We start from the raw sequence: 25,770 nt of genomic DNA, 5'->3' as shown, positions 1-25,770 counted from the left end.
GGGTGGTGAGAAGCACACTTTTGATTATTCACTTCTCTAATTTTAAAAAAAAATTTTACTTACTCTGAGAAGGTGAGCACACAAGCAGGAGCCCAGCATGGGGCTTGATCTCATGAACTGTGAAATCATGACCTGAGATGAAATCAAGAGTTGGACGTTCAACCAACTGAACCACACCCAGGTGCCCCTTATTCAGGTTTTTAAATGGTTGAAATTATTCAGATTTTCTACTTCTTGAGTCAATTCTGGTAATATTTTCTAGAAATTATCCATCTTCCCTATTTTCAAATTTGTTGATATAAATTTATTCAGCAAGCTCTCATGATTTTGAAATATCCTTACAGTATCTGTAGTAGCAGCCGCCCCAGTTTCGTTTGTAGACTTGTTCGCTGGACCCTTTTCTCTTCCTTTCTTTCACAACATTGCTAGGATTTTGACTTTTGACTTTCTTCCCACAAAGAATTCTTTTTTATCTCTCAAAAACTTACTTTTTTGCTTTGGTTTTATTAATATCTGATATGTTTTTATTCATTTCCTCCTACATTCTTGTTGCTATATATTCATTCATCCCCAAGCATCAAAATTTAATAAAAACTGAATAAAAAAATGAGATGATTTAATCCAAGTATTTTTTTCTCTTCCTGAAAAATGGGGAACAGCTTCTTGTTATTTTACTTGGAGGTTGGACCCTTCAGTCACAATCAGTTTCTGTAGCACACAGTTTGAGAATCCCTACTGTTAGTGGTTGCACAAATGAAGAGAGGTTCTGCTTACCAAGAGCAGAATTAAGATCTTTTCACAAAGGAAGCCTCTGAACTGAGAAGAGGGTGACTAGGAACGCCGGATCTTTAATTCATCGTGTGGTTCTGGTGGAGAAACTCAGATCTCTCTGTTTCCTCATGGAGAAAAGAAACAGATTTCTACCATGATCCCAGAATTCATTTCCAGCCGTGTAAACAACAGAAATGTAGTATCTCACAGCTCTGGAGGCCAGAAGTCCAGGATCAAGGTACCAGCAGGTCTGGTTTCTCCTGAGGCCTCTCTCCTTGACTTGTGGAATAGCTCTTTTCTCTGTCCTCACATGGCTTTCCCTCTGTGTAGGTGCATCCCTGGGGTCTCTTCTTCTTCTTCCAAGGATACCAGTCCTGCTGGGTCAGGGCTCCACCCTTAGGACATTATTTAACCTTAAATACCTCTTTAGAGGCCCCATATCCAAACACAGTTCCATTCTGAGGTCCTGGGGTTAGGACTTCAACATTTTGGGGGACACCATTCAGTCCATAAAAAAAGGTCTACCACTTTAGGTTCTATGATGCTCAATATTAATTGGTTAACATGCAACAATGAAGGAACAGCAGTTCCAAGTTCCACGTGCTCCAGTGTTAATTTACTAGGCCAATATGCAAAGACAGCCAGAACTACTGGCAACATCCCATTAGGGGGCTGAGCTTTGAAGTTTCTTTTATGGCTTTACCCTCCTGTCCCAGACGCAGGAGTTAACATGGCAGCACTTGCAGAGGGCTCTGCGAATTTGTACATAAGACAGTCTTGCGAATCTGTCGAAACCAAAATGCTTAGTGCTGGCATGTAAGTGGCCGTCTGGATTCCCCACACTGATGACTGCATTTCTGGTGATGGATATAAAATGTTGCTGTGGTTACACTATTTCCTGTTCCCAGTTGAATATGTAGCTGATTGTCATGTTCTACTTTGTTTTTTTGTTCCTAAGTGAGGCTTAAAAACTGTGCCTTGGCTAGTAAAGGTGCAGAGAAGGGTCTTTTATTTTCCAGTTTGTCTGCCTGTCTTTAAAATGCTTTTTCACTTTTCTATCACTGTTGATGCTCACATCTAGTGACTGGAGGTCAGCTGGCATAAATTTCACAAAGGGGAGCCAAGTGAGACAGGTTAGGAAATTTCAAAGATAACCATCTAGGACCACTAGTTGACCAATGAATGCAATTAAAGGGAAATACACTTTCTGAGCACACTCTTCCCATATCTTTCCAAGGCTAACACGTAGTCTTTCAGCAGCTTGCAATTAATTAAAAAAAAGTCATTATATATATTATATATATATATATATACACACACACATATAATATATATATACATATATATATATAGTGTATATATACATACACACACACACTTTAAAAAAAAGCTATATATTTCTTAAAAGCTTATACACACAAGACGTTGAAATTATAAAATTCCACAAATCAGTTTCAGTTTTAGTCCTCATTTATTTCTAGCCTGGTAGATGTCATCCATTTGAGAACAGCTCAAAACAAAAATAATGTGTCTTATTGTCTGAGATTGTGTCTTAAAAGTGTACTGCCACTTTCTGCATGGTTGCTGAACTCCTGGGGGTGGAAGCCAAGGTATGAGCGTGGTATCAGGTCATGTTCTGAGGAGGGGGCAGGCTGGGGACAGACCGGCCCCCGGGTCTTTCCTTTCTCTTCTTCTTCTTTCCATCCTCAGCAAATGGCTTCACCTCCATCTGACTGGTTCCTTATCTATGCAGTAAAAATGTGGACTACCAGGGACCTGAAGACTCCTGATATTATCTGTTTAATCATGCACCCTAAGGGCTGAGCCTCCCGAGTGGCCTCCGTTTAACAAAATGCCATGTTTAAGAGCATGCATTTTCCTGGGCCTAGTTCTGTGGTCAGCCATCTGGGGAAACAATGATCTACGCTAGCCTGCAAAGGCCCACATGCTATCAGAGATCTTTTTCCTGAAAACAATGACATGCGGAGACATTCCAATCAAATGCTTTTTATAAGTTATAAGGAAATCATGCTGAGGCTAATTTTTTTCCCCCTTCGGCACCACTGTTGAGCATAGTACACTATGTTCCCACAATAGCATAAAATGTATGTCTTATCACTTGAACATAGCCCAGACAATAAAAGGGCGCCCGAGACTGGAAATATGTCTTCTGAGAAAGGCCAAACCAGCCTTAAGTGATAACACCAACTGGGGATGAAGAGAGTGAAAAGAAATGATTACAGCACAAAAATTCGCAGACTAGTGATGAATGTACTGGGGTCTCAGGGCTCCCAACCCCTGCTGAAGGCCTCACTTAAGACGCCAGCCAAGTTACTTGGGACTTTCGCGTCTTAGTTTCTTGACACGTAAAATGGGAATTCTACTCTATGGGTGTGCTGGGGGAAAGAAAATTACTGGAAAATGCTTCCATTCCAACGTCAGGTAAAGGTAACATTTTGTTTCCTCGTGCCGGGAATTTGGTTTTTGTTTTCCTGTTTATTTTCATACATATTCAAGTGCCCACAAGTATTTTCTCTCTCAAAAATCCCCATTTCTCCTCCTGGTGGAATGATTCATCGAGAATCTTGGCCTAAGTATACTGCTGTTTCAGGGAAAATGGACTCTGGGGAATGAATTGGGAACATAATCATGGCCGTTCAAACAGCCTCGTTATAAGGCAACTCAGCGTGTGTGAGACTCTCCACGGAGCAAATGAGTAAGACATGGGGAGCCCTGTTTGGAGATCTCATAAGTTCACACCGTTCTATGCCAGCAGCCAGGAGGGTAAGCTGGCTGAATGCTCCGTGGTCACGGCTGAGCAGCCGCCTCCAAAGAACAAGCTAGATGTCAGGAGAAAGTCTTATACTGGAATAATCATTTGACACTTTTGTTTGTTTTTAAATAGAAATGTTGGATCAGACAGTGAAGGGATAAGAAGGCTTATCTGCAGGAATCTAGTCCTAGGATGTTGGAGGTTTTAGGCAAAGAGACTTTTTTTTTGGTGATGTCCATCTTTCCTTCTATCAAAGAAACAACAAAACAAACCAAACTTCTCGGGGGTTTCTAGTGGCTTAAAAAAAGATAATAATGATAATCTGTCCATCCCTTGTGATTTTATTGTGGCTGCATAAACAAAGATGCCACAAAACATAGGAATAAACATAAAGGTCCTAAAAGACAAAACCTTAGGATCTTTATTTTGGAAAGCAAACTGTAAATCTGAAAGTGGACGCAACAAGCTACTTTTTTTTTTTTAAGAATTTTTTTCAGACTTTAAGAACTACCCAATTCAAACTACTCTTTGGCCTCAGGGACTCCACCTTACATGGCAGCGGATCTTCTAGTTGGAACAAATTTAGAGTATTGGTTTTCATCATGTCTCACAAAATAACTTTCAGCTCGGTGCCTTAACATGGGTTTAATTTTAATTTAAAAGGGATTTTAATTGCACAATGTTTTGAGAATAACGTTGCTGTGTCAGTGGATACTGTCACCCAATGACACAGGACAATGCCCAGCACGCATGAGGATACCCTGCAACTCTCTTGTGCGATCTCCTTCGCCCATCGAGGGAAGTAAGCAGGGCAGAGGTTATTAGTCTGTTTAACAGATGAAGTAAATTAGGTCTGGAGAGCATAGGTGATTTGCCTCTGGTCAGAGCACAAGCCAGTGGCAGGACCCCGACGTGAAAGGGAATGCACTACTCAGGACCATGTTGCTTGTGGGTCTGTGCACGCATGTAGAGATGTGCAAACAAAATCTCCTTTATGTGCACAAAGCTGGAGCTACCGTAACTCAACTCAAAAAAGAGAAGAACATAAACTCATAAATATTTGAAAAATACACATTCTAATACCCACCTCACCACAGAGGACCGGGTGCAGACCGGGGCAGTGGCCAGAGTCAGGGGGACTCACCTTACGGGTGAGGATTTCACCACGCTGCCGAGAGCCAAGGATTTCAGAACGCACAATACCCGGAAGTTGCCAAGGGCACACGCAGATGGTGTAATCAATGACAAATCAGAAACAGGACATGAATTATGGGAGAGGAAAGAGGCTTGGGCCCCAGCTCCAGCTCTGAATCTCGGAGAATTCCACAGGGCCTTGTGAAGGTTAAGCACTGGGGTCAAGCAGGTAGACCTCTGCCTACTAAAAACCCACGCGCAGAGGGGCCAAGGGGCCAAACAACCGGAGGAACTAGCAGGCGGCTGGACCGTGCACGAGGCAACAGGAAGGGGCGACAGAGCTCCCCAGCCTGGAAATACTAATCATGCAGACCCAGACGCTGGCCCTGTACACACGGTACACAGCCGACGCTGAAAAGATTAGTTGTTGATATGGACTGTTGATAGCCATCGTGTGCACAGTTCCGTTAGCTGAACGAGACAGCTGTCTAAAAAGCAAAATTCTGGTTTCCAGTTGGTGTCATTCTGACACACGCACTTTTCTAAAAACAGCAAAACAAGAACCTCTGTTTCAGAACATAGGATGTTTTGAAGGTTATATTCTTGGCATTTAGAAAGGAGTCAACAGCCTCTTGGCTCTTGGACTGTAGCTAAAATCATAGATTTTTTTTTTTTCTGAAATAAGTTTCCAGGCAAAAGATAAATTACTCTGCGTCAGATAGTAAAAAAAAAAAAAAAAAAAATTACTCTTGATTGCCATACTTTCAAAATATATCAAAGGATGACCATCAATCATTTAAAAGATATTCATAAATATCTGTAGTGATCTATGAATAAAACGTGGACACAGTATCTACTTATCTGTTAAAGGATGCTCTCTGGGAAGGGGTGAGGAAAGCCAGGAGTTGGGAATTTAGAGACGAGGGGGGCAAACAGGAGGAAGCAGGAGGAAGACAGGGGACAGAATGCACTTCTCAGGTCTCAAGAAGCCAGGTGAGGATCCCGCCTCAAGGTGCTGACACTGAATTGGACCAGTGAGGGCTGAAGAAGGAAAGGTTTCAGGAGAAACCAACTCTGACTTCCGGCCCCCCGGCTGCGAGAGACGAAATCCCTGTTGTTCTAGTGTCCCCGTCTGTGGGACCTGCTCTGAGAGCCCCAGCAAGCCTGTACGTTCATCAAACCCGGAGCAAGAAGGTTTATCCCCAGAGCGGGGCCCCGAGCACCCCAGCACCTCCAGCTCCATCAGCGCACGAGCGCCGCCTGCCCGGCCTCCCCTGCGCCGACCCCTTGCTGCCGGTGGAGCCCGCCTCCCACTCCTGCTTGGCCTACTTCTCCTGGACACCGCCCCGATCCCCCAGAGCCAGGGTACCAGACACAGCCCGCCCGTCACCACACTGTCAGCCTCCTGGAAAGAGAGCTTCTCTGCACCTCTTCCCCTTCCGGATGGAGTTACGTGTCCAGCACTGTGAATGCTACACAGCCAGACGTGCACATTGGCTTCCTGTCTTAGGTTTTGAAATAAAAACTATAGCTCCTTTTGCACCGCTCTTTGAGCGGGTGAACAAACGAGCGTCAGGAGAAGCGGGTGATGCTCTGGGGGGGGTGGGGGGGGGAGCGGGTCCTGGCAGCCGGGTGCTGGCCCCCCGCTCTGGCAGCAGAGCAAGACCAGGGACCGGGGAGCGGCCATCTGAGCTGAGGGTGGACAGGCCTTAAGGTGTGGGGTAGCTGTGGGCAGGCTAGGCCTTTTTCACACTTGCTAGTGAGGTGAGTCAGGTGACTCTCTGTCCTGGTGAAGTCTACTTTGGCCGACAGTAAAAAGGAGAGTGTCTGGATTGGCTTGAGACCGACAGTCATTAGCGGATTCTGTGAAATCAGGCAGATGCTTGGATGCTGAGACGTCCATCCAAAAGCCCCGCGGCTACAGGGAAGGGGGGCGTGGGCATCGGGCTTCCCCCAGAAAAGCCCATTTGTGTGCCTGGGACCACAGACCCCAACAGCTACTGCGCTCAGAAGCACCCGCCCCGCCATGCCCGTGAGCCGATCCCTACCTAAGATCCATGTTTCTGACAGATACTTGACCGTCGCCCTCCTCCTTCCTTGGGAGGGTCCAATGAAGATGCCGGCCTGGCGTGGGATTCTCGTGATCTGACCCCCACAGAGGACGACCAGTTCCCATAGCTTGGTTCTGGGGGGGTTGCTGGCCGGGGTGATGAACATCACAGGCTGGTCGGCAAACAGGGTTCCCTGGTACTGTCCCGCAGATAAGTGGCGCTCCAGGCGGCAGAGCTGTTGGGCAGAGACAGGGAAGATTACCAAGGCACTGAATCATGTCATCGTGTAGGGCAGCTCAGCTGCAAAGTTCCCTTCCTTTTTCGGGAGAAGAAAAGACTGAATGTAAAGGTGCGCATTCTCAGCTGAATTCTGAATTCCGAGGATCCAGGGGAGGTAATGACATTTAATGATAGTGACAGATAACGAGCAGATAAAATTGACATTTGCTGAAGCAGCTTGCAAGCAAAACTGTAAACAAATTTATAGCCCTCCTCCCCCCCCACCCAAAAAAAATTTTTTAGGTTTTGAATTACTACAAATCGTAAACCAAAAGCTTGAAAAGGAATCAACTGTTGAGTGCGGAGAACAGCACCTGCATCCTGTAAATGCTATTCACGTTCTTTGGGAGGGTGTGGAAGAGAAAGCAGGAGCCTCTAGAAGGCAAGCCCGGCTGCCCTGGACCAGCCCCGGCCAGCGCAAGGTGCCTCGGGGCTCCTGCAGCACGGGACTCTCACCAGGACCTCCTGGGCGCCCTGCACCCGGCCCTGCAGTGCCGACAAAGGGGGAAGGAGGCAACAGGGAGTGGAGGTCCCAGACAGAGCTAATCCCCAACACATGAAGCTGCGGGGGGTGGGGTGGGAAGCATCTAGAGGCTTATTTCACTGAGTCATTGTGGAAATGGTGATGAGCAGTATCGGAGACAGTGGGAAACATTTTCAGAAACAGCGATGTTAAATTGTTCTCCTTTTGGTCCTGATAAAGTTGTGGTCGGCTGGCTGACCCAAGGGACAGTGGAAGGCCTGCTTACTCTAAACAGACATTTCATTAACTACAGATTAATAAAGACTTCTTTTTAAGTGTAGCTACCCTGTGGGAGATGTTGAGGGTGAACTGTCATCCACATTTTGAGTATTTTAATCGGCCGATTTCCCTGAGGACAGAACTGAACATTTCAGATATGTGGGCTCAGCGAATTTAAGGATTTGGAGCGGAGATATGTGGGAACAGGGAGAGAGGGGAGCATCTCAGGGGGACATAACCTGCGTGGGGCAGTGTGGAGGGAAATGCCTGCCAGTCAATGGCTGGAGGCTGGCCCCTGAGCACGGAGAGGGGCCGGCTCTGGAGGTGGGAGGGCAGCAGAGGACCCCTTCCTCAGTCTCCATCACTGACCTTCTTCCACTAGGTTTTCACACTAAGAAAAGAAATTTCTTGATGAAAAATGTTGCCCCAACAGTAACACAATCAGCCCAGTACACTTAAATATGGCCGTGGAATCAATTCTCTTTACTCATCACCAGTTTTGAATTATGCAATGTAAGACCTGACATATAACTCCTTTCATCTGATTGGGTAAGTGGTGCAGGATCCACACAATGTGTGATGACTTTGTTTAATGCTTTTAGTAATTTCCAGCTTCCCTGTGAGATAGGGGGTAGAAAGGGTTTCATTTAATTTTGCAGACGAAGACATTTAGGTGGAAGCTTGTCAAGCTTTGGCTAAATGGTGAGTCAAGCTGCAAGAAACAAGCCACAATCCCCGAACTTGGTGAGTCACTGGACCGTGTTGCATTGTAACTGCAGATCAAGAAATAATCTTACTAAGGTTTGACATAATCATGCATTAAAAAAACTAATTATAAAAGTAGTGGGTAATTGAAATGATAAAGAAGGGTATAAAGTAGAACGAATTCTCCACACTGCTGTCTGTTAATCAAATTCATCCTTCTCCCGTCCTCCTCAGTGGTAGGGCATGATCTCTTTGGGGGGTGCTAATCTGTGCAGGGTCATGTGTTCAAGACAGGCGCCCCTCCCAGACCAGGGTCGGACTCAGGATTGGTCCAGGCAAATCATGGTGATCTCATCTCCCTTTCAAAGGATTGGGTCTAGCATGGACTAGACTTGATCATGGCCAATGGGATCTGAGAAGAAGTCTGCTGAGGGCAGTCTTTCTTCACTGATATAAACCAATGCATAAGCAAAAATACCTCTCTTATTGGCTGGACTCTGTCATAGTGATAATAGGATATCTGGAATTACTGAAGCCACCTGAGGCCATAAAACATGCTGAAAATAACTGAGTGGGAAGGCCTGGATCTTGGATCATGTTTCTAAGTCACTGGATTGACCAAACCCGGAATTATCCTTTTTCCCTGCCCCCCCTCCCTCTTTCAGTGTCAGGGGAAAACTTTTTTCACTTCCTCACACTCCTCTTTTGTTAATTTGTGTTTCCAGAAGCACAAAGCATCCAGATGCTGGTCCTCAGGCCCCTGCCACCTACCAGAGGTAACCCCTGTTAAGTGTTTGCTATGTGTTTTTCTAACCTCTGTACAATGTTCACGCACAAAAACATTCAGGAGATGATTTTTCTTTTTTCTTCTTTTGTTTTTAAATGTTTATTTTTGAGAGAGAGAGAGTGAGAGAGGGAGACACAGAATCTGAAGAAGGCTCCAGGCTCCGAGCTGTCAGCACAGAGCCCGATGCAGGGCTCGAACCACGAACGGTGAGAATGTGACCCGAGCAGAAGTCGGATGCCTAACCAACTGAGCCACCCAGGTGCCCCAGGAGATGATTTTTCTTAACAACAACAACAAAGCAAGATCAAGTCTGTATCTCGGTATATGGATAAGCAGTAAATCAAACCCATACTGAACCCAATAGAAAAGGACATGTGTAAACCTTTCACATGGTTAGAATGTGACTGGAGTACCTGATTGCTTTGGTTCTTCATTCCCCTCCCACGTTTGTTGAGTGCTTACTCCCTACCAGGCACGTGCAAGATGCTGGGGGAGCAGAGAGGATTAAGACATAGTCCCTGACCTCAGTGTAAAGCACGTAATACCAAAGTCAACATATGAAAATACTTCCTTTTATTTATTTATTCAGCTTGAAATTAAAGGAGGCAAAGAATTACAAAGATCTTATTCTTTCCTCAAAATAATTGAGGCTACGTGCATGCTGACTTTCTAATCCTAAGTAAAATAATTTCTGGGAAAGCTTAATCAAGATTTAGGTTACTTAAAATTAAAAATTAATTTGGGAATTTATCCTAGGAATACACTCCTCGATGTATATAAGGACATGCATGGACAGGAGTTCATTGCCATAGAAACGGCGATTGGCAAGTTTTATTTATATTATAAATATGATAGGACACGGGATTCTCCTTGTTATGGAGCTTTCAGCTACACTCATTCTCGAAGCGGAAGGTCTCCAGAATGTGATCCTTCCCCAGTAGTCCCTGAGGACAGACTGCCCTGGCTATTGTCCCCGCGAGTCTGTAGACACAAGTTCCTGGGCAGCCTTATCCTGGAGCCCACGCTCTGTCTCTGAAGGCACGACAGTAAAACTGGTTTACTGCTGTATGTGCTGTTGCCTTAAGAATTCTGACCAGGGCTAGTCAACTTGACTCTCTGGCCCAAAGCACAGTTTTGTCCCCACGGGTACATTCTTGAAAACCAGCTGAGAATTAAAAGGTTACTAGCAGCACAGAAAGTGAAGAGGGCAGTGGAGCATGCCGTAGGTGCCCGAGGATGCCCTCTGACCGCGCCACCTTACCCCGAAAGGCTTTCTCTTAGTTCACGGTTGAGGAGAAAAGCCTCAAACGCACAAATTCCAAAGTTAACGTGCTGTGCATTATCCTTACCTTCTCAAGCCCCTTTGCAATAGCCGTTCTTGGCAATTTGTTCTAAATTCTCGTTCCATTTCACACTTTTCAACAAATGCGTGCGACAGATGCTGTCAACTGTAGAAACGGGTTGGGGTGGTGTGGGTGCCAAACGGGAGCTCACTGCAGGGCTGACTGTGGTGAGCCGTTTCTGTTCTTAACTCAGAGGAACCCTCAGAGAGAACCAGGTCTGTCTACATTGACCTAGGAGTTTCCTGCTAAAAGCTGTTAATTTTTTTGGAGAATCGTAACTCTCTTACTGGTTCATTTTATCTAACTCCGATGCTGTAATGGTTCCAAGGAGAACTGACACATCCATAGATTGGGTATATGGAGAAGGACCAGCAACTGATGCAAAAAACTGGCTCTTCCACGGGGGTGAGGCACTCCCTCCGCCAGACAGGATTTAGCTCCTGCCCACAGACAAGATTCATTTGCACCACCAGCCAGTCATTCCGCCTCACAGAGCTGGGAAAGGCTAGGGGCGGTGTGGGCCACGATCAGACAGCCGGAAAAGTGACCACAGTCTAAAAAACTGCAGTTTTCCAATGAAGCACTCAATTCTCCTTACAAAGCCCAGGGTATCTGTTGAAAAATCATGGAAGGAAAGGGGATTAGCGGACTCCTCTAGGCTTAATTAGCCTCCACGATAAAACAGGACGGGTCAGTAGTCAGGGGGCATTTGAATTCGGGGTGGATTTCAGAAGAGCTCCCACTTTCCCCATGGAGTCATAAAATCATTACATAAATTAACATTTACGTTGCGTGCGTGTGTGGGTAAAAAGACAAGGAGAGGGCTGACAGAAGGCAGAAAACTTTTTCTGCCACAAGCTCTTCATTTGAACTCTGGGTTGTAAAGGATTAGGGACTACAAGGGAAGGGTCTTAAGTCAGTGAAACAAAAAAGGTATGAACTGTGCTTTGTAAAAGGTCGCCTTTGCATTTGTGTCGTCACCAAAAAGAGCTGTACGGATTTAACAGATTTTGGCTCGGAACCTTGCACTCTCTTTACAAGGCAGACCCTACTGTTGACAGAGCTGAGCACTGCCTGTGCCCCAGTGCTTCCAGCTTCCATGACCCCCAGTGATCTACCGCACGGCTGGGAGGGTGTTGACGGCTCACTGACTCCAGACATGGGTGTTAGATTTCAATTAGTAAATCTGCTTCTCTCTCCAGGTAGAGCTCACCTGGATGATTATTCTGAATCACTGACAGTTTCCATAGGTGCCCACAAGCCACGCACAGAAGAGGCACAAGCCCATCATTAGGAAATTCTCACAGCAAAATTCTCTGGTTCTACGTTGGAAGAACCAGAAGCTCAGGGAGGTTGGTTTGTTTTCGGTTTGCCTGATGATGCCCAGGACGTGGTGGCATCAGGCTGGAATAGGCCCCAAAGGCCTGGCCTTTTGCATGACTTCACGGTCTCTGTTCCTCACAGGTAAAAGAGGCATAAAAATCCCTAGTCCCACACGGTGTGCAACAAATGAAATAACACCATACCTCTTGCACTTTCTTACATTTTAGCAACAATAATACATAGGATGGGTCTCATGATGCATGGTGGGTTGTAGTTTTAGTTGGCTGTGTAGGCTGTATAATTCCGTAATGTGTTTCAATGCCCTGTGCTTAGGGCGGATATCCAAATCTATAGGTGGGCAAGCACAGAACTGTATGCTACGACAACATGTCAAAGAGAAAATAGAAATATAAAAAATAAACTTTTCCAGCCCTACATTTGCCTATATCCCATTTGTCTTTCAAGGACAATTTATTGTGAGAGAGAGAGAGGAGAGAGAATCCCAAGCAGGCTCCACACCGTCAGCACAGAGCCCGACATGGGGCTGGATCTCACAAACCACGAGATCGGGACCCGAGCCAAAACCCAGAGTCAGACGCTTAACCAACTGCGCCACCCAGGTGCCCCCATCCCTTCTCACGGTCCCCTGTGGGAGGCTGAGCCCATCAAAGTGTTCTGTCAGGCATGGCAGCCAGACTGGGAAGGGCACTGAGGCCCTGTGTCCGTTTGTCCTCATGCTTCGGTACCAACACCAGAGGGGGCAGAACCAAACAACGAGCCAGTGTTCAACTGTGGAACTCGTGGGTGATGGGCGATACAGCACAAAGGCAGAGAACATCAGCAGTGGGAAGGGTCTGGGAGATCACAGTGACCATGGCTCACACTCTACAGACAAGGAAACCGAGGCTTGAGAGACAACATCCAACATCAGGGACCCTGGCAAAGCTTTCCTGCACTTTGAGACACAAAATCCTCTTACCACTGCCCATCACCAAGCAGCCTGGGGTGGAGGTGCTGAACCCACATCTCCGTCTGTCGCTTCATCTGAGGCTCAGGCTAAGTTCTATAGACATGAAAACGCAAGGACACAGTGTTTGCTTCTCCAGGACTTTCTAGAAAGTACAGTATTTAAAAAAAAATTTTTTTTTTCAACGTTTATTTATTTTTGGGACAGAGAGAGACAGAGCATGAACGGGGGAGGGGCAGAGAGAGAGGGAGACACAGAATCTGAAGCAGGCTCCAGGCTCTGAGCCATCAGCCCAGAGCCCGACGCGGGGCTCGAACTCCCGGACCGCGAGATCGTGACCTGGCTGAAGTCGGACGCTTAACCGACTGCGCCACCCAGGCACCCCTAGAAAGTACAGTATTAACAACTACAACACAGCATGTCCTGTCATGGAGCGAGAGCCTGACTAGACCTCACAGTGGTAGCTTCTGGCTTGGAAAATGAGTACAGAGATGTTTGCTTGCAGAAAAATACATGGTGGGGTTGCTTCAGGTCAACAGTGTCCAAAAGATCATGCATGCTTGAACAAATAGTTCAGGATCACTGAGGATAACATGTGAGGGACGAGGGGGTTGGCAGGTGACCACAATAACAAAAAAAATTTTTTTTAATGTTTATTTTTGAGAGAGACACATACACATAGAATCCAAAGTAGGCTCCAGGCTCTGAGCTGTCAGCACGGAGCCCAACATGGGCTCATGAACCGTGAGATCATGACCTGAGCCAACGCTGGGATGCTGAACCGACTGAGACACCCAGGGGCCTCCAAAAACTTACTTTCTAAAAGCATTTAAATCTGTTCCAAGGTGAGAGGGCTGAATAAGCAGAGGCCAGACTAGTCACGATTATACAGTAGTAGACTATCTGGTTAATGGGGAACCACGAAATCCACGTGTTAGACCACGCTGCAGACAGTAAGGAGATGTGGAAATCAGCAAAAGGGAGACTCAAAGGAAAGAGCTGCATTAATTCCAACAAGAAATGAAGCAGGGCAGGACAAGACGAGTGCAAGGGGAAGTGTATTCAGGACGGAGCAAGAAGGCAAATTCAACAGGAATCCTGTTATGTTGGACGCTTCCTATTATAACGGGGGCAGGCTAGCGCCAGAGTCAGTAAGAGCCACGCACGGTGCTTGTAGGAAAGCTTCGCCACTGGGGTTTTGAGGCTTTCAATAAATGGTACCTCTCTCTTCTCCCGGTTCAACACCAACTGGGAGACACAAACAGGTGTCGGAGGAGATGAGAATAACTTCCATCGTCCATAAAGCTGACGGAGCATTAGGGCCTTGGACCTACGGTCACGTGGGTTTGCTGGTCCTGCCCTCACGACATCGGATGGACCCACAAAGCAGGCCTGCCACACCCCGAGGGCTTTCCTCAGGAAGGCAGGCAGACGAGACACGGGCGCAGAAGGGGCTGGGTCCGGACGCCCGTCGGTCTCCCTCTGTGGGGCGCTGGGAGGGAAGGAGGGACAGAGGAGCCCCAGGAACATGAGGCGGCTCCCGGTAAGTCACCTGGGGGTGAAGTCCCCAGGAGCCGCCTCGGAAAAACAGATCCTAGCGCCAACCATTTCAGAAGACGTAGGCCCTAAGGCAACTGGAAACGCAAAATACAACAAGACGTTTCACCTTCTAAAAATGTCAATGCCCACACCTGACCATGTTGAATGGCTTGAACACATGAGAGGTAAAATAAACTGGTCATCATTGGCACTGGAGACAGAAAACAATGTCTATGGTCCTGAAATTAAAAAGTGTTGTGTTGTTTAATTGTGATGGGATTTGGGCAAATGTCACAACTGTTAAGAAGACGAGGTCTTCAAACGAGACGACCTAGTGACTCCTGAAATTCTGCACAAACCCCTTGATTTGCAGTGAAAACCTGTCCTTGACCCTCTCTGGGGTTTCCAAACCAGCTTCTCCGTGCACAATGGCGCACAGTGTGTGGTTGTTCCTCCTCCACACCTCCCGTGCTTCCCACGCCTTCCAGACACCCCTGCTTCCTGTGTCCCTTCCCAGCACAACGTGAAAAGGCAGCCCCTGCCCGCCTCTCCTGCCCCTCCTCCCTGTCGTCCACGCACCTCCCACCAAGACCTCGCAGGGCCGAGTCCTCTCGCAGGACGAGCAGGATGCTGGGCGCACGGCCCCTCCCTCTACCTCATCACCCTCTACGCGTGGCTGCCAGGACCCGCCTTCCCTAACTCCCTCCCGCCCCGGGTTGCCACTGCCGCGGACCTCTTGCCCTTCTTCCTGACCTCGTAATGCTCCAGGGACACGCGACTCGGCACGGCGCCCCTTCCTGCGGGTGACCTCAGCCAGCGTCCGGGCCTTACACAGCCCCGGTGAGCCCACGACGCCCGCCCGCATTGTCTCCAGCTCAGCCCTCCTTCCAGAGTCCCAGGCCAGGTGCTCTCTCGGCCTCCCACCTGGATGTCTGACAGACCTCTGACACCCGACCCAGCCTTCTCCCCTCACCTGGGCCTCCACCTGTAGCCGTCTCCAGCTCAGCTTCCGGCCGCTCCCTCCTCCCAGGCGCCGGGGCCCAAAACACATGCCGAGAGGGCCACCCCCCAAATGCACTGTGCTCCAGTCCTAGCCCAGCTCACCCACCTCTTTCTAGGGGTAACGCCTCTCAACGGGCATCCTACATCTGAATCTGTGCCCCTTACGGACTCTTCTGAGCAGAGAGAACGAAAAAAAACTAAGTCAGATCACGTCTCTTCTCTGCTCAGAATGCTGGTGCTGGTTTCATGCAGAAGAGCAGAAGCCCCTGAACGAGGCGGCATGACGCTTCTTCCCATTTGCCTCTTAGCACACTCCTCCTAGCTCACTCCGGTTCCCGCCAGGCCTGTCTGCTGTTCCTGAACACACCAGAATACTTGTGCCTCAGGGCCTTTGCACTGACTTTCCCTTCTGCCTGGGATGTTCCTCCTTCAAGTTTTTTTTTTTCAACGTTTATTTATTTTTGGGACAGAGAGAGACAGAGCATGAACGGGGGAGGGGCAGAGAGAGAGGGAGACACAGAATCGGAAACAGGCTCCAGGCTCTGAGCCATCAGCCCAGAGCCCGAAGCGGGGCTCGAACTCACGGACCGCGAGATCGTGACCTGGCTGAAGTCGGACGCTTAACCGACTGCGCCACCCAGGCGCCCCTCTCTTGCCACCATTTTATCGGCTCCTGACGTAATGTACAATTCATTCCGTTTCTCATGCTAGAATCTACGGGCAGGCATCTTCGTTTTGTTCAATGACACATCCCTGGCACCTAGAGCAGTGCCCGGCACTGTGGAGCACTGTGTTTGGGAGTCTGATTTCAGGGCAGCTTCTACTCCAGCTAGGGAACCCAGGCTGACTTCCCTCCCCGGGGGCGGAGGGGAGGAATCAGGGCAGCAGTGACAAGGCCAACAAAAGGGGCAGAGACCGGGGAGGGTGGGCACTCTGGGAGGAAGTTCCACAGAGCAGTACGGCCCCCGAAGGAGGAAGGGGTGGAAATGCACAGACGAGAGAGGGCAGAGGACAGGCCGGCTGGGGGACCGGGCGGAGGTGACCTGTAGCTAAGCTAGAATGGACCCTGCAGAGGTAGCACTGGGAGGGACTCCTGTGGTGCTGGAACAGCAAGCTGTGGGCAGGGTGTCAAGGAGCAGGGTCGCGGACAGAGCCGAGAAGGGGGGGCGAGTCTAAGGGGGGCCGGGAAGGCGAGAAGATCAGAGCTGCTGGCGGGCAGCACGCAGAGGACCAGGAAGGGGGGGCTTCCGAGGGGCTCTGGCCAGGGTGGCGGGAGCGGGGGTTCCCCAGAGCGCTGGGCTGGCTGCGGGGACAGGGGTGAGGCCGGGGAGGGGCAAGCTGGTTAGTAACCAGACCGACGCTCCTGTCGGTGGCTGGCACAGAGAGGTTAAGAGGACTGTAGCCAGCACTCCCCAGACTCTGACTGATGGCCTCCCGGGCCTCGTGGCGGAGCCCAGAGTGGCCCCTGCACTGAGAGTAACTTTCCTTTCCAGTCCCCTGCAGCCCCTTCTACGCACTCACACACCGGCTGGCTTACTACTGATATGTCTTAAATGCCCTATGGGTAAGCAAACATACGGCAGGAAAGGTTGGGGCGCGCAGCTCAGTGCGAGCAGCCCAGCTGCAGCCACGACGTCTAGAAGCCGTATATTTAGGATGAAATACTCTGGCACTAAGAGGGATTAGCTGCGCCCAGCTTTTTCGCTTTCCCGATAAGCGGATCCAGGCCTGGAGAAGTGAGGGGCCCGAGGCCACACCGTGCAACAAATGGTCTGGAAAAGAGGAGTCCAGGACCTGTGCTGCGAGTTTCGACCTCACCTTCCCACACACTTCACCGAGGGCGACGCACGGGGCTGGGGTGGCGGGGAGGACAGCAACTGGGATAAAACGTGGACGGTGCCTCGAGGCACATCCCGCTCTGCCCCGTGGGGGGCCGCTCTGGACTGCAGAGCAGCAGGGGCTAGTGGTGACACTGCCCAGGGGCGTGGGGACAGGAGTGCGCACGGCCACGCGGTTAAGGCACGGGGAACGGCACCTGACAGGAGCACCCGCATCCCGCCTCAGTTCTCAGCAGCTTGGGCACCTCTGACAACAGCGTCCCCGCCCTCTGAGACGTCTGGTCCCCCCGGCCCTGGGGCATGTCGCCCTGGCTTTCTCCCTCGGCCTGCACCCATCGTCCTCCCCGGCCCCAGGTCCTGAGAGTCCCTCCCTGCCTGCTCTCCTCTACTTCCCCATGCAGCTCGAGTCTTCCTGCCAGGGGACCCCCAACATGCCCCATTTAGTGCTGGGACCCTATAACCGACCGCCTGCCGGCCTCTCTTTCTGGAAGATGAGCACAATTAACAGGCACTGGGCACCCGCCATACCTAAGACTCAACTCCTGCTCTTCATTCCCAAGCCAGCTCCCTCTAAGCAGTAGCTAACAGTTGCCAAGAGCCCACCGTGAGCAGGAGGGTAAGCAAGGTACGAATGAGCTCATTTACTCCTTGAAGCAAGCACACGAAAGGGACGCTGGCCGCTCGCACTTGATACAGGAGAGCGAGGCGGACCAGGCCAGCTGCCATGAGGTCACACAGCTGGGAGGAGGAGGGGCTCGGAGTCCAACCCAGCGAGCCGTGTTCCTGACGATTGCATAATACCGCTTGCAGAATCTCCACAAATGCAACCAGCCCCCTGGTCCCTGCACCCTCTCCACCCAATTTATCACCAAGTCTTCGGGTCCATCCGCTTATCTGCAGGGGTACAATCACCACCCCAGCCAAGTTGGAGTTATTTCTGTCCTGGGTGACGGAAGTAGCTTACAAACTGGGTCGGGATCCGCCGGGGGTCCGCTCTTGTGCCCTCATACGGCTAAGTGCATCTAGTATACTCCTCTTGAGTTTATGGCCCATATGTACACCTGGGTAACCCCAGACACCACCGAGACCCTGCACGTTTCCAGCACTCCAGAGGGTCTCCCCTTCCCTTCCGCAGGGACGGCACCCCCGGCCAGAGAGGGCCACTATTCTGAGCGTGGTTGGTCATGGGTGACAGAGCTCTGTTCGACTACTGAGCTAGAGAAATGGAGACATGCGGTACGTACCCGTTTGTATCTGGCTTCTTTTGCTTGGCACATAGAGCACATATCCTCCTAAAACCCTCTAATAGTTTCCCATTGCTCGGAGGGAAAAAACAAAACTTAAATGGTCTACAAGACCTTCCATGACCCAGCCCCTCCTGTTATCTGCCGCTGAATCTGGCGTGATCCTCCCCTTCCTCTCTGCTCAACAGTCTCCTTCCAGCCTCAAATGTCCTTGCTGCTCCATTGTGGCCACAGGGCCTTCAAACACGCTGCTGCCTCTGCCTGGATGGCGAGTCAGTCCCTCGCTCATCAGCTAACTCCTACTCATCATCTGCATTTTGGTTCCGTGTCATCTCTTCAGGGAAGCCCATGTTATTCCCCTGCTAAATCGAATCTCTATCATCCTTTTAATAAACATTTAGCACTTCTTAGGGGCCAGCCACGGTTCTAAGAGTTTGATAAGTACTAACTTATTTCATAGTCATAAAAATTCTGCAGGGTAGTTACTATTATTATCCCTGTTTTCCAGAGGAAATAACTTGCCGAAGGTCACAGAGCTGAAGGGTAAGGAGCCAGAGCTGGGAGCAGTCCATGCGCCCTGGAGACCTGTCCTTCCCCTGGGGTCACACAGCTTCTGTGTCCTCCCCACATTGGTACCATTTACGCCAGGGACATGGCCCAGGGGCTGGGGGCTCTCGATAAATGCGTGAGTGAATGGGTGTAGGCCATTATCTTTAGAGGACAGACCTCAGGTACTGTCTACCTAACTGGGGCTATACCTATGCATGTGCACAGTAACCCACCCCAGACCCCCCTACCTACAGGGTTGCTTTCCACAGTTCTGGTTGCCTGGGGTCAACTGCAGTCCCACAGCAGACCACCCTCCTCTCTGTGAATGGCCAGAAGGTCAGGAGTAGCCCAACGCCATGTTACGTCTACACCACCCGCCTCACTTCATCTCATCTCTTAGGCTTTTATCATCTCACAGCATCACAAGATGGGTGAGTGATAGGATGCTTTGAGAGAGAAGAAAGACCACATTCAGGTAACTTCTATTACGGCATATTGCTGTGATTGCTTTTATTAGTTACTGTTGTTAATCGTGTACTGTGCCTAATACATAAATGAAACGTTATCATAGGTACATATGCATAGGAAAAAACACACTGTACATGGGGTTCCATTCTATCTGTGGTTTGAGACATCCACAGGGCATTTGGGAATGTGTCCCCACAGGTAAAGGGGGACTGTGGTATATGTGTATCAATATTTGTTGCAGCAACTATCTTGGTTTGTGTGTGTGTATGTGTGTGCGTGTGTGTGTGTGTGTGTGTGTGAGAGAGAGAGAGAGAGAGAGAGAGAGAGAGAGAGAAAGAGAGAAAGAGAGAGAGAGAGAGAGAGAGAGAGAGAGAGAGAGAAAGAGAGAAAGAAACAGAGAGAGATAGTCAATTGGAAGCTGAATCTACAGGACTAGCCATCAGGTGACAGCTTAGTTACTAACTCAGGTCCATGCCACACATCCCAACCTCTGTTGGACAAGTCCAAGGATATCTAACCTAGTGCATCTGCAATATCCATCATCTTCCTTCTTCACCTGACTCCCAGTTTCTGTTTCTCTTACTCTCTCAATCACGTGGTCTTGAAACTTTAGGAACACCTTTGATTTCTCCCTCTACCTGGCCACCCTAAAGCCCCACTAACCAAGTTGTATAACAACCCTTGGGTCACGTCTCCACGGTGCCTGTGCTAAAGGCCAAGGGATACGGTGAAGCCAGAGTGGGCCTCGGCTCCAGGAAGAACCGGGGTCTAAATCCCAGCTCTGTTGCTTTGGATATGTGTGGCCGGGGACGAGTCCCCAAGCGGCCCAAGTCTCAGCTTCTGCAAGTGGAAATAATCATGATATCTACCTAGCAGAAATGTTGGAAGAGTAAAAATGTATGCCAAGCATAATGCCTGGCTTTGAGGGAGTTATTAAATAAATAGCTGCTGGTATGTTATTACCTTTGTCTAGACACTCTCTCCTTTCATGGGGCCAATCTCCATGTCTAAAGTCACCACCCCACCCCCACAAATAAAGTCCCAGAGAGCAGGACTCTGAGGATTTTGGCTTGTATTACTTGATGTCTAGTGGTCCCTTTCTTCATGATTAGGAAGGCAGTGGCTATTAGAAATATCAACTAAGGGGCGCCTGGGTGGCGCAGTCGGTTAAGCGTCCGACTTCAGCCAGGTCACGATCTCGCGGTCCGGGAGTTTGAGCCCCGCGTCGGGCTCTGGGCTGATGGCTCAGAGCCTGGAGCCTGTTTCCGATTCTGTGTCTCCCTCTCTCTCTGCCCCTCCCCCGTTCATGCTCTGTCTCTCTCTGTCCCAAAAATAAATAAATGTTGAAAAAAAAAAAAAAAAAGAAATATCAACTAAGATATTAAATAGTTGTTAACATTACTGAACATTTCATGCAGCACATTTGCTGAAGTATTCTAGGTACATTCCATGAAGTATCCAATTTTAGTTATCACAAAAATCCTGTGAGGCAGAGACCATTATTATCCATGACTTTCAGCTGATAAAATGAGGTTCAGAGTAATTTGGCCAAGGCGCCATATTGGTGTGGAGGGCCAAGCATTCCAACCCCATTTGTCTTACACAGAGCCTATGCCCTTTGCTGCGCAAAATACGGCCTTAACATTTATGATCTGCAGAACTCAGGAATGACTAGCAGCCTCTGAATTTCTAAGTGCAAATAGTTTTACATACATCAGTTCCTTTGACAGTATGTATCTGAAGATAATGAGGTCTTCTAGAACCACCTTTGTCTTTCAGAGAGGTCTAACTTCATTAGATGTCTCTAGGTCAAATTCAAGCTCGATTTCTTTGCTACTGTGAGCTTCTGAATTTATAAAGACTGCATGTGGAGTCCTGGCTCCTGCAGCCTGTAGCTACACGATCTCGCGCTAGGTAAGACTGTTAGATCTCAGTGTCTCTGGGTGCGAGATGCAGATGGCCCCCCCAGATCTACTGTGGACCACATCTTTCACCTTGCTGTCCTGTCACCAAATACACGCTTCACAACGAAATATCTCGATCTAGATCTAGATACCTTCAAGAATCTTAGACAATGCCCAACATGATCAGCCAATTGAGGAGAACAGTCTAGATGGTAGGCAGCTGTGGCCCCATGTCTGAGATTTCCCCACAGTCTAGATGGTAGGCAGCTGTGGCCCCATGTCTGAGATTTCCCCAATCAGAGCTCTGGGAACAGGACAGAGTGGCCTCCGTCCCCACCCAGCTCCTACAGATGGGATGAGACCCAAAGGCAACTCAACCCCACACATCTGCATCCATTTAAGGCCAGTGGAAGCATGCGACTTTTAACGGCCTGACAACAGGGAGCCCAGAACATGTTGAAGCAAGAAGACTTTAAAGATCAGTAAAAAATGGTGCAAATGATTTCAAGAATTCTTATGGTCCTTGGCAGAAAAAAGCCTCATGCAAAAACGAATGTTGTCAGACACGGGAGTGTGGTTTCTGTATTCAGCGCTGGTTTTTTAAAAAATTTTTTTTTTTCAACATTTTATTTTTGGGACAGAGAGAGACAGAGCATGAACGGGGGAGGAACAGAGAGAGAGAGGGAGACACAGAATCGGAAACAGGCTCCAGGCTCTGAGCCATCAGCCCAGAGCCCGACGCGGGGCTCAAACTCATGGACCGCGAGATCGTGACCTGGCTGAAGTCGGACGCTCAACCGACTGTGCCACCCAGGCGCCCCTCAGCGCTGGTTTTTTTTTTTTTTGGTTTATTTTAAAAGAGACAGAGATGGCACGCATGGGGGAGGGGCAGAGAAAGGGAGAGAGAGAGAGTCCCAAGCAGACTCCACGATGCCAGCGCAGAGCATGATGCGGGGCTCGAACCCAACAACCGTGAGATCACGACCTGAGCTGAAACCAAGAGTCAGACGCTTAACCGACTGAGCTGCTCAGGCACCCTGGTTTTAAGTTGTTTTTTTTTTTTAATTTTTTTGTAACTTAGTTGACACAGAACTGACATATAAACAGCATCGGCTCTCACACTATAGTTTCAAAGTGTTTGGGAAGTAAAACTGAAGACAGATTCCCAAGAATTTGTCCAAAAAAAAAAAAAAAAAAAGGTAAGGGCAGAGGAGGGGGCGGGTGAAGCAAGCGTCTGGCAGGCTGCCTGGCAAAGCACGGGTGACATTTCTTCAGTATCGAAACTCCCAGGAGAAATAAAATCCATGCTGTTGTCAAAAGGGATGAAAGGAAAGGCCTGTCCACTGTGAAGCGGTTCCCTCTCCTCAGACATTTTCCTCAGCTTCTCATTTTATGTAAAAAAGCGAAATAATACGCACCGAAGGGGAATCGCTGTGGCTTTGCTTCCCCAAAATTTACACGCAGATGAGCCCTGCTGTCCGTCCGCCGTAACAAACGATAATTCAGGCGAGGGCAGAAGGCATTTCTCCTCACTTGCACCCAACGCGCCTGGGACGACCACGTTAGGACTCTGTGTGCGCCAAACTCAGATTTTTAAAATTTTTTTTAAAGCATCACTTGAGTTTTAAAGGCAATGTAAGGGATGGGAACATAATCGTCTTGGGAATCCACAAATAACTTTTTTTCAAAAGTCATAAATCTGCATTTCATGCCTCATAGTTTTCAACAACTGCGAGGGAAAGGTCAAAGCTCGAGCACGGTAGGTTCCTTCCCTCTTCAGGGGTCTGTGCGGGTGGGGCGTCTGCCCGTTCTAGCGAGAACTACGTCTGCCCTCCAGCCACACTCGGACCTCAACTGCTTTTAATTCTCATTTTCAAAAATCATGATAAAATACCCAAGTTGAGGAAACTTCTCGGTCTTACAGAACGTTTTATTTGATCCTTGGAGGAATGGTCTGGTGGGTGACAAAAACAAAACAAAACAAAACAAAACAAAACAAAACAAAACAAACCCAAAATTGCAAACTTATAAAAAATACTAGAGCAATGCCACGGTGTAAGTTAACGGTGGGGGGGTTCTAAGCAAAATTTTGGAAAGGGCCACTGGGCAGAGTTGCAGGTGTGTGTCCTCAGGACAGGTTCGTGTTCTGGCTGCACAGGAGAACGGCCTGGGAAGCTTTTAAGATGGTGTTGCCAGGGCCCATTAAGTCGGAACTTAAGCCTGTGTGCGGTGGGGGTGGGGGTGGGGGTGGGGGTGGGGTGAGACCCGAGCACCAGTGGTTTCTAAGGCTCCCTAGGTGACTCTAGTGGGAAGCTAGGCTGAGAAAGGACTCTATCAGTGGTTCTCTATCTGGACTGCATGCTGCAGCCACTTGGGGAGGTGAAAAAAAATACAGCACTGGGGGCCCCCATCCCAGAAATTCTGACTTAATTAAAGGAGGTGTGGCCCGGGGAAGAGGAGTTTGAAAATCTCCCCAGGTGATTCTAAAGAACAAGAAGGGCCAAATTATACTCCAAGAGGCTCTGAATAGAAACCGGTTTCATGGGGACAGGCCTATGTACTGTTCCAACACTGCGAGTTCAGAAGACACGTGTGGTAACAAGTGGGTGCTGTTTGACTCGTACTGATCCGTCTACCAGAGAAGAATGGCACAACGTCGCAATCTTCAAGAGCTTGAAAGCAGAAATAAACCACGAAAGGAAATCAGTTCGGCTAATGCAGCTTCAATTCCAAAACAAATGAGCCACCCTGCGAAAACAGGAGCCTTGTGTCTTACAGCGGAGGTTCCCTCATTCTCCGTGCAGTCTCTGTAGGTGGCCAACCGGTCTTTCCTCCCGCTGCCTCCCACATTCAGCCCCATGGCCGCCAGCAGGAACGGCCTGGGTCTGGTCAGGTAGGGAGGGGTCAGGGTAAGGCTGTGAGCTGCCCTCCCACCTCGGCCTGTAGGTCTGCCGTCCTTCCTGGCTTGTTCTCCATTCCCCACCAGACTTGGGTCCTGCTTGGGCTCTGGCTCATCGTGCCAGGGGTGAGTGCCGGCCACACTCACCTTCTGGGACTGATATCCACCTGCTTGGCCGTCCTCTCCCAAAGCCTGAGTGCCGCCTGCCAGCCTCCCTGCTCCACTGCCAAGTGCATCCTGGCCAGGACCCAGCTTTGCAGTACGGACTCTGAGTTTCCCATGGTTGCAATCTCCTTTGTTTGTTTTCTTTTGGTCTCCGCGTTTTCTCATGGGCATCTTCCTCCCTGTGAAGTATCTCTGTTCCACACTACTGTTCAGTGCGGAGGAAGAAGAGAGAGACAGGCATTTCCTCTGTGCCCTCCCTTCGGCCGACAGTCACTGGCTCTGGGACTCAGGGAAGGCCCTGGAAGTAGGACGCGGATCTCGTCGCAAGGCGGACGACCGGGACACCTTACGCAGACCGGGCTTTTAAAGAAGCGTTCGTTCAAAGCCATATTCTGGGTCAAGATTTGTAAAATGACCTATCTTGAGTTTTACTTTTAGGCCACTTCATAATCTACTACCGTGAATTTTCTAGTTTGGGTGGCTTGTATTTGATTACTTACAACCTGCCCCCTGCCCTTCTTTGAGGGTTCCTACATGATTTAGATATTTTAATCTATACAAGTAAATGAAACAACTTTATCATGTCAAGGTTTCAAAGAGTTATTTTTCCTTATACTTGAACCACACATATTCTTCAAAGTATGAGGGGAAAAAAAGGCACTCTCCAGAAACTGATAATACTTCTGGACTTAGCAATTTGTTGGCAGTGTATGGGAGCCACTGAACTAACCAAATGTTTCAAATCTTGTTTATGAATTTTTTCGATTAAAACAAAATTTACCAATCAGAATTTATTATTTTTTTTAAAGAGCAAATTAACATTCCCTTATTCAACAAACACAATTTCTTTAATTCCCAATGCTTAAAAAAGAGATTTGATTTCTTTATATCCTTTGAATGAAGGTGCAGACCAGTGGCACCAACCCCCAGCCCTTCCAAGACACTCATTCTGGAGGCACACAGCTCCCTCCACAAATTAGCACACAGGCTGGCTGCTCGGCATTAGGATTATTCTAGAGGAAACAACAGTTTGTAGCATGACGTCTCAGTTTAAGGGCATGTCCTTGTTTGTATCTATGATTTATTTGCTGCCGAGTCTTTGGTCAGAATGGCAACCCCAGCCATAACATTTTCCTGACAATCCGCCTTTGACTGTGGTTTCTGGGAACGCGTCACAGGGAAAGGCCAGGGACTCCCTGCTCTTAAGTTTCACAAAACACTTACCCTTGGGTGAAATACGTTCTTTTTCAATGAATACAGAGTCCCCAGGGAGTAGGCGCACAGGGA

The 25,770-nt window shown here is 48.8% G+C and overlaps 1 protein-coding gene across 3 annotated transcripts in view; it reads right to left on the bottom strand.

Moving 5' to 3' along the window:
• MCPH1 (microcephalin 1) overlaps positions 1-25,770 on the bottom strand; it is a 275,139-nt gene that overhangs the window by 7,264 nt on the left and 242,105 nt on the right. For all 3 annotated transcript variants that reach the window (XM_043557464.1, XM_043557483.1, XM_043557473.1), the window contains one exon: positions 6,727-6,964. In XM_043557464.1, the coding sequence (XP_043413399.1) occupies positions 6,727-6,964 (238 nt within the window). The remainder of the gene's footprint in view (positions 1-6,726; positions 6,965-25,770) is intronic.

The sequence above is a fragment of the Prionailurus bengalensis genome, chromosome B1 (genome assembly GCF_016509475.1).
Source record: "Prionailurus bengalensis isolate Pbe53 chromosome B1, Fcat_Pben_1.1_paternal_pri, whole genome shotgun sequence".
NCBI lineage: Eukaryota > Metazoa > Chordata > Mammalia > Carnivora > Felidae > Prionailurus > Prionailurus bengalensis.
Note: the sequence above shows the minus strand (reverse complement) of the source record. Positions and strands in the feature narration are given on the sequence as shown.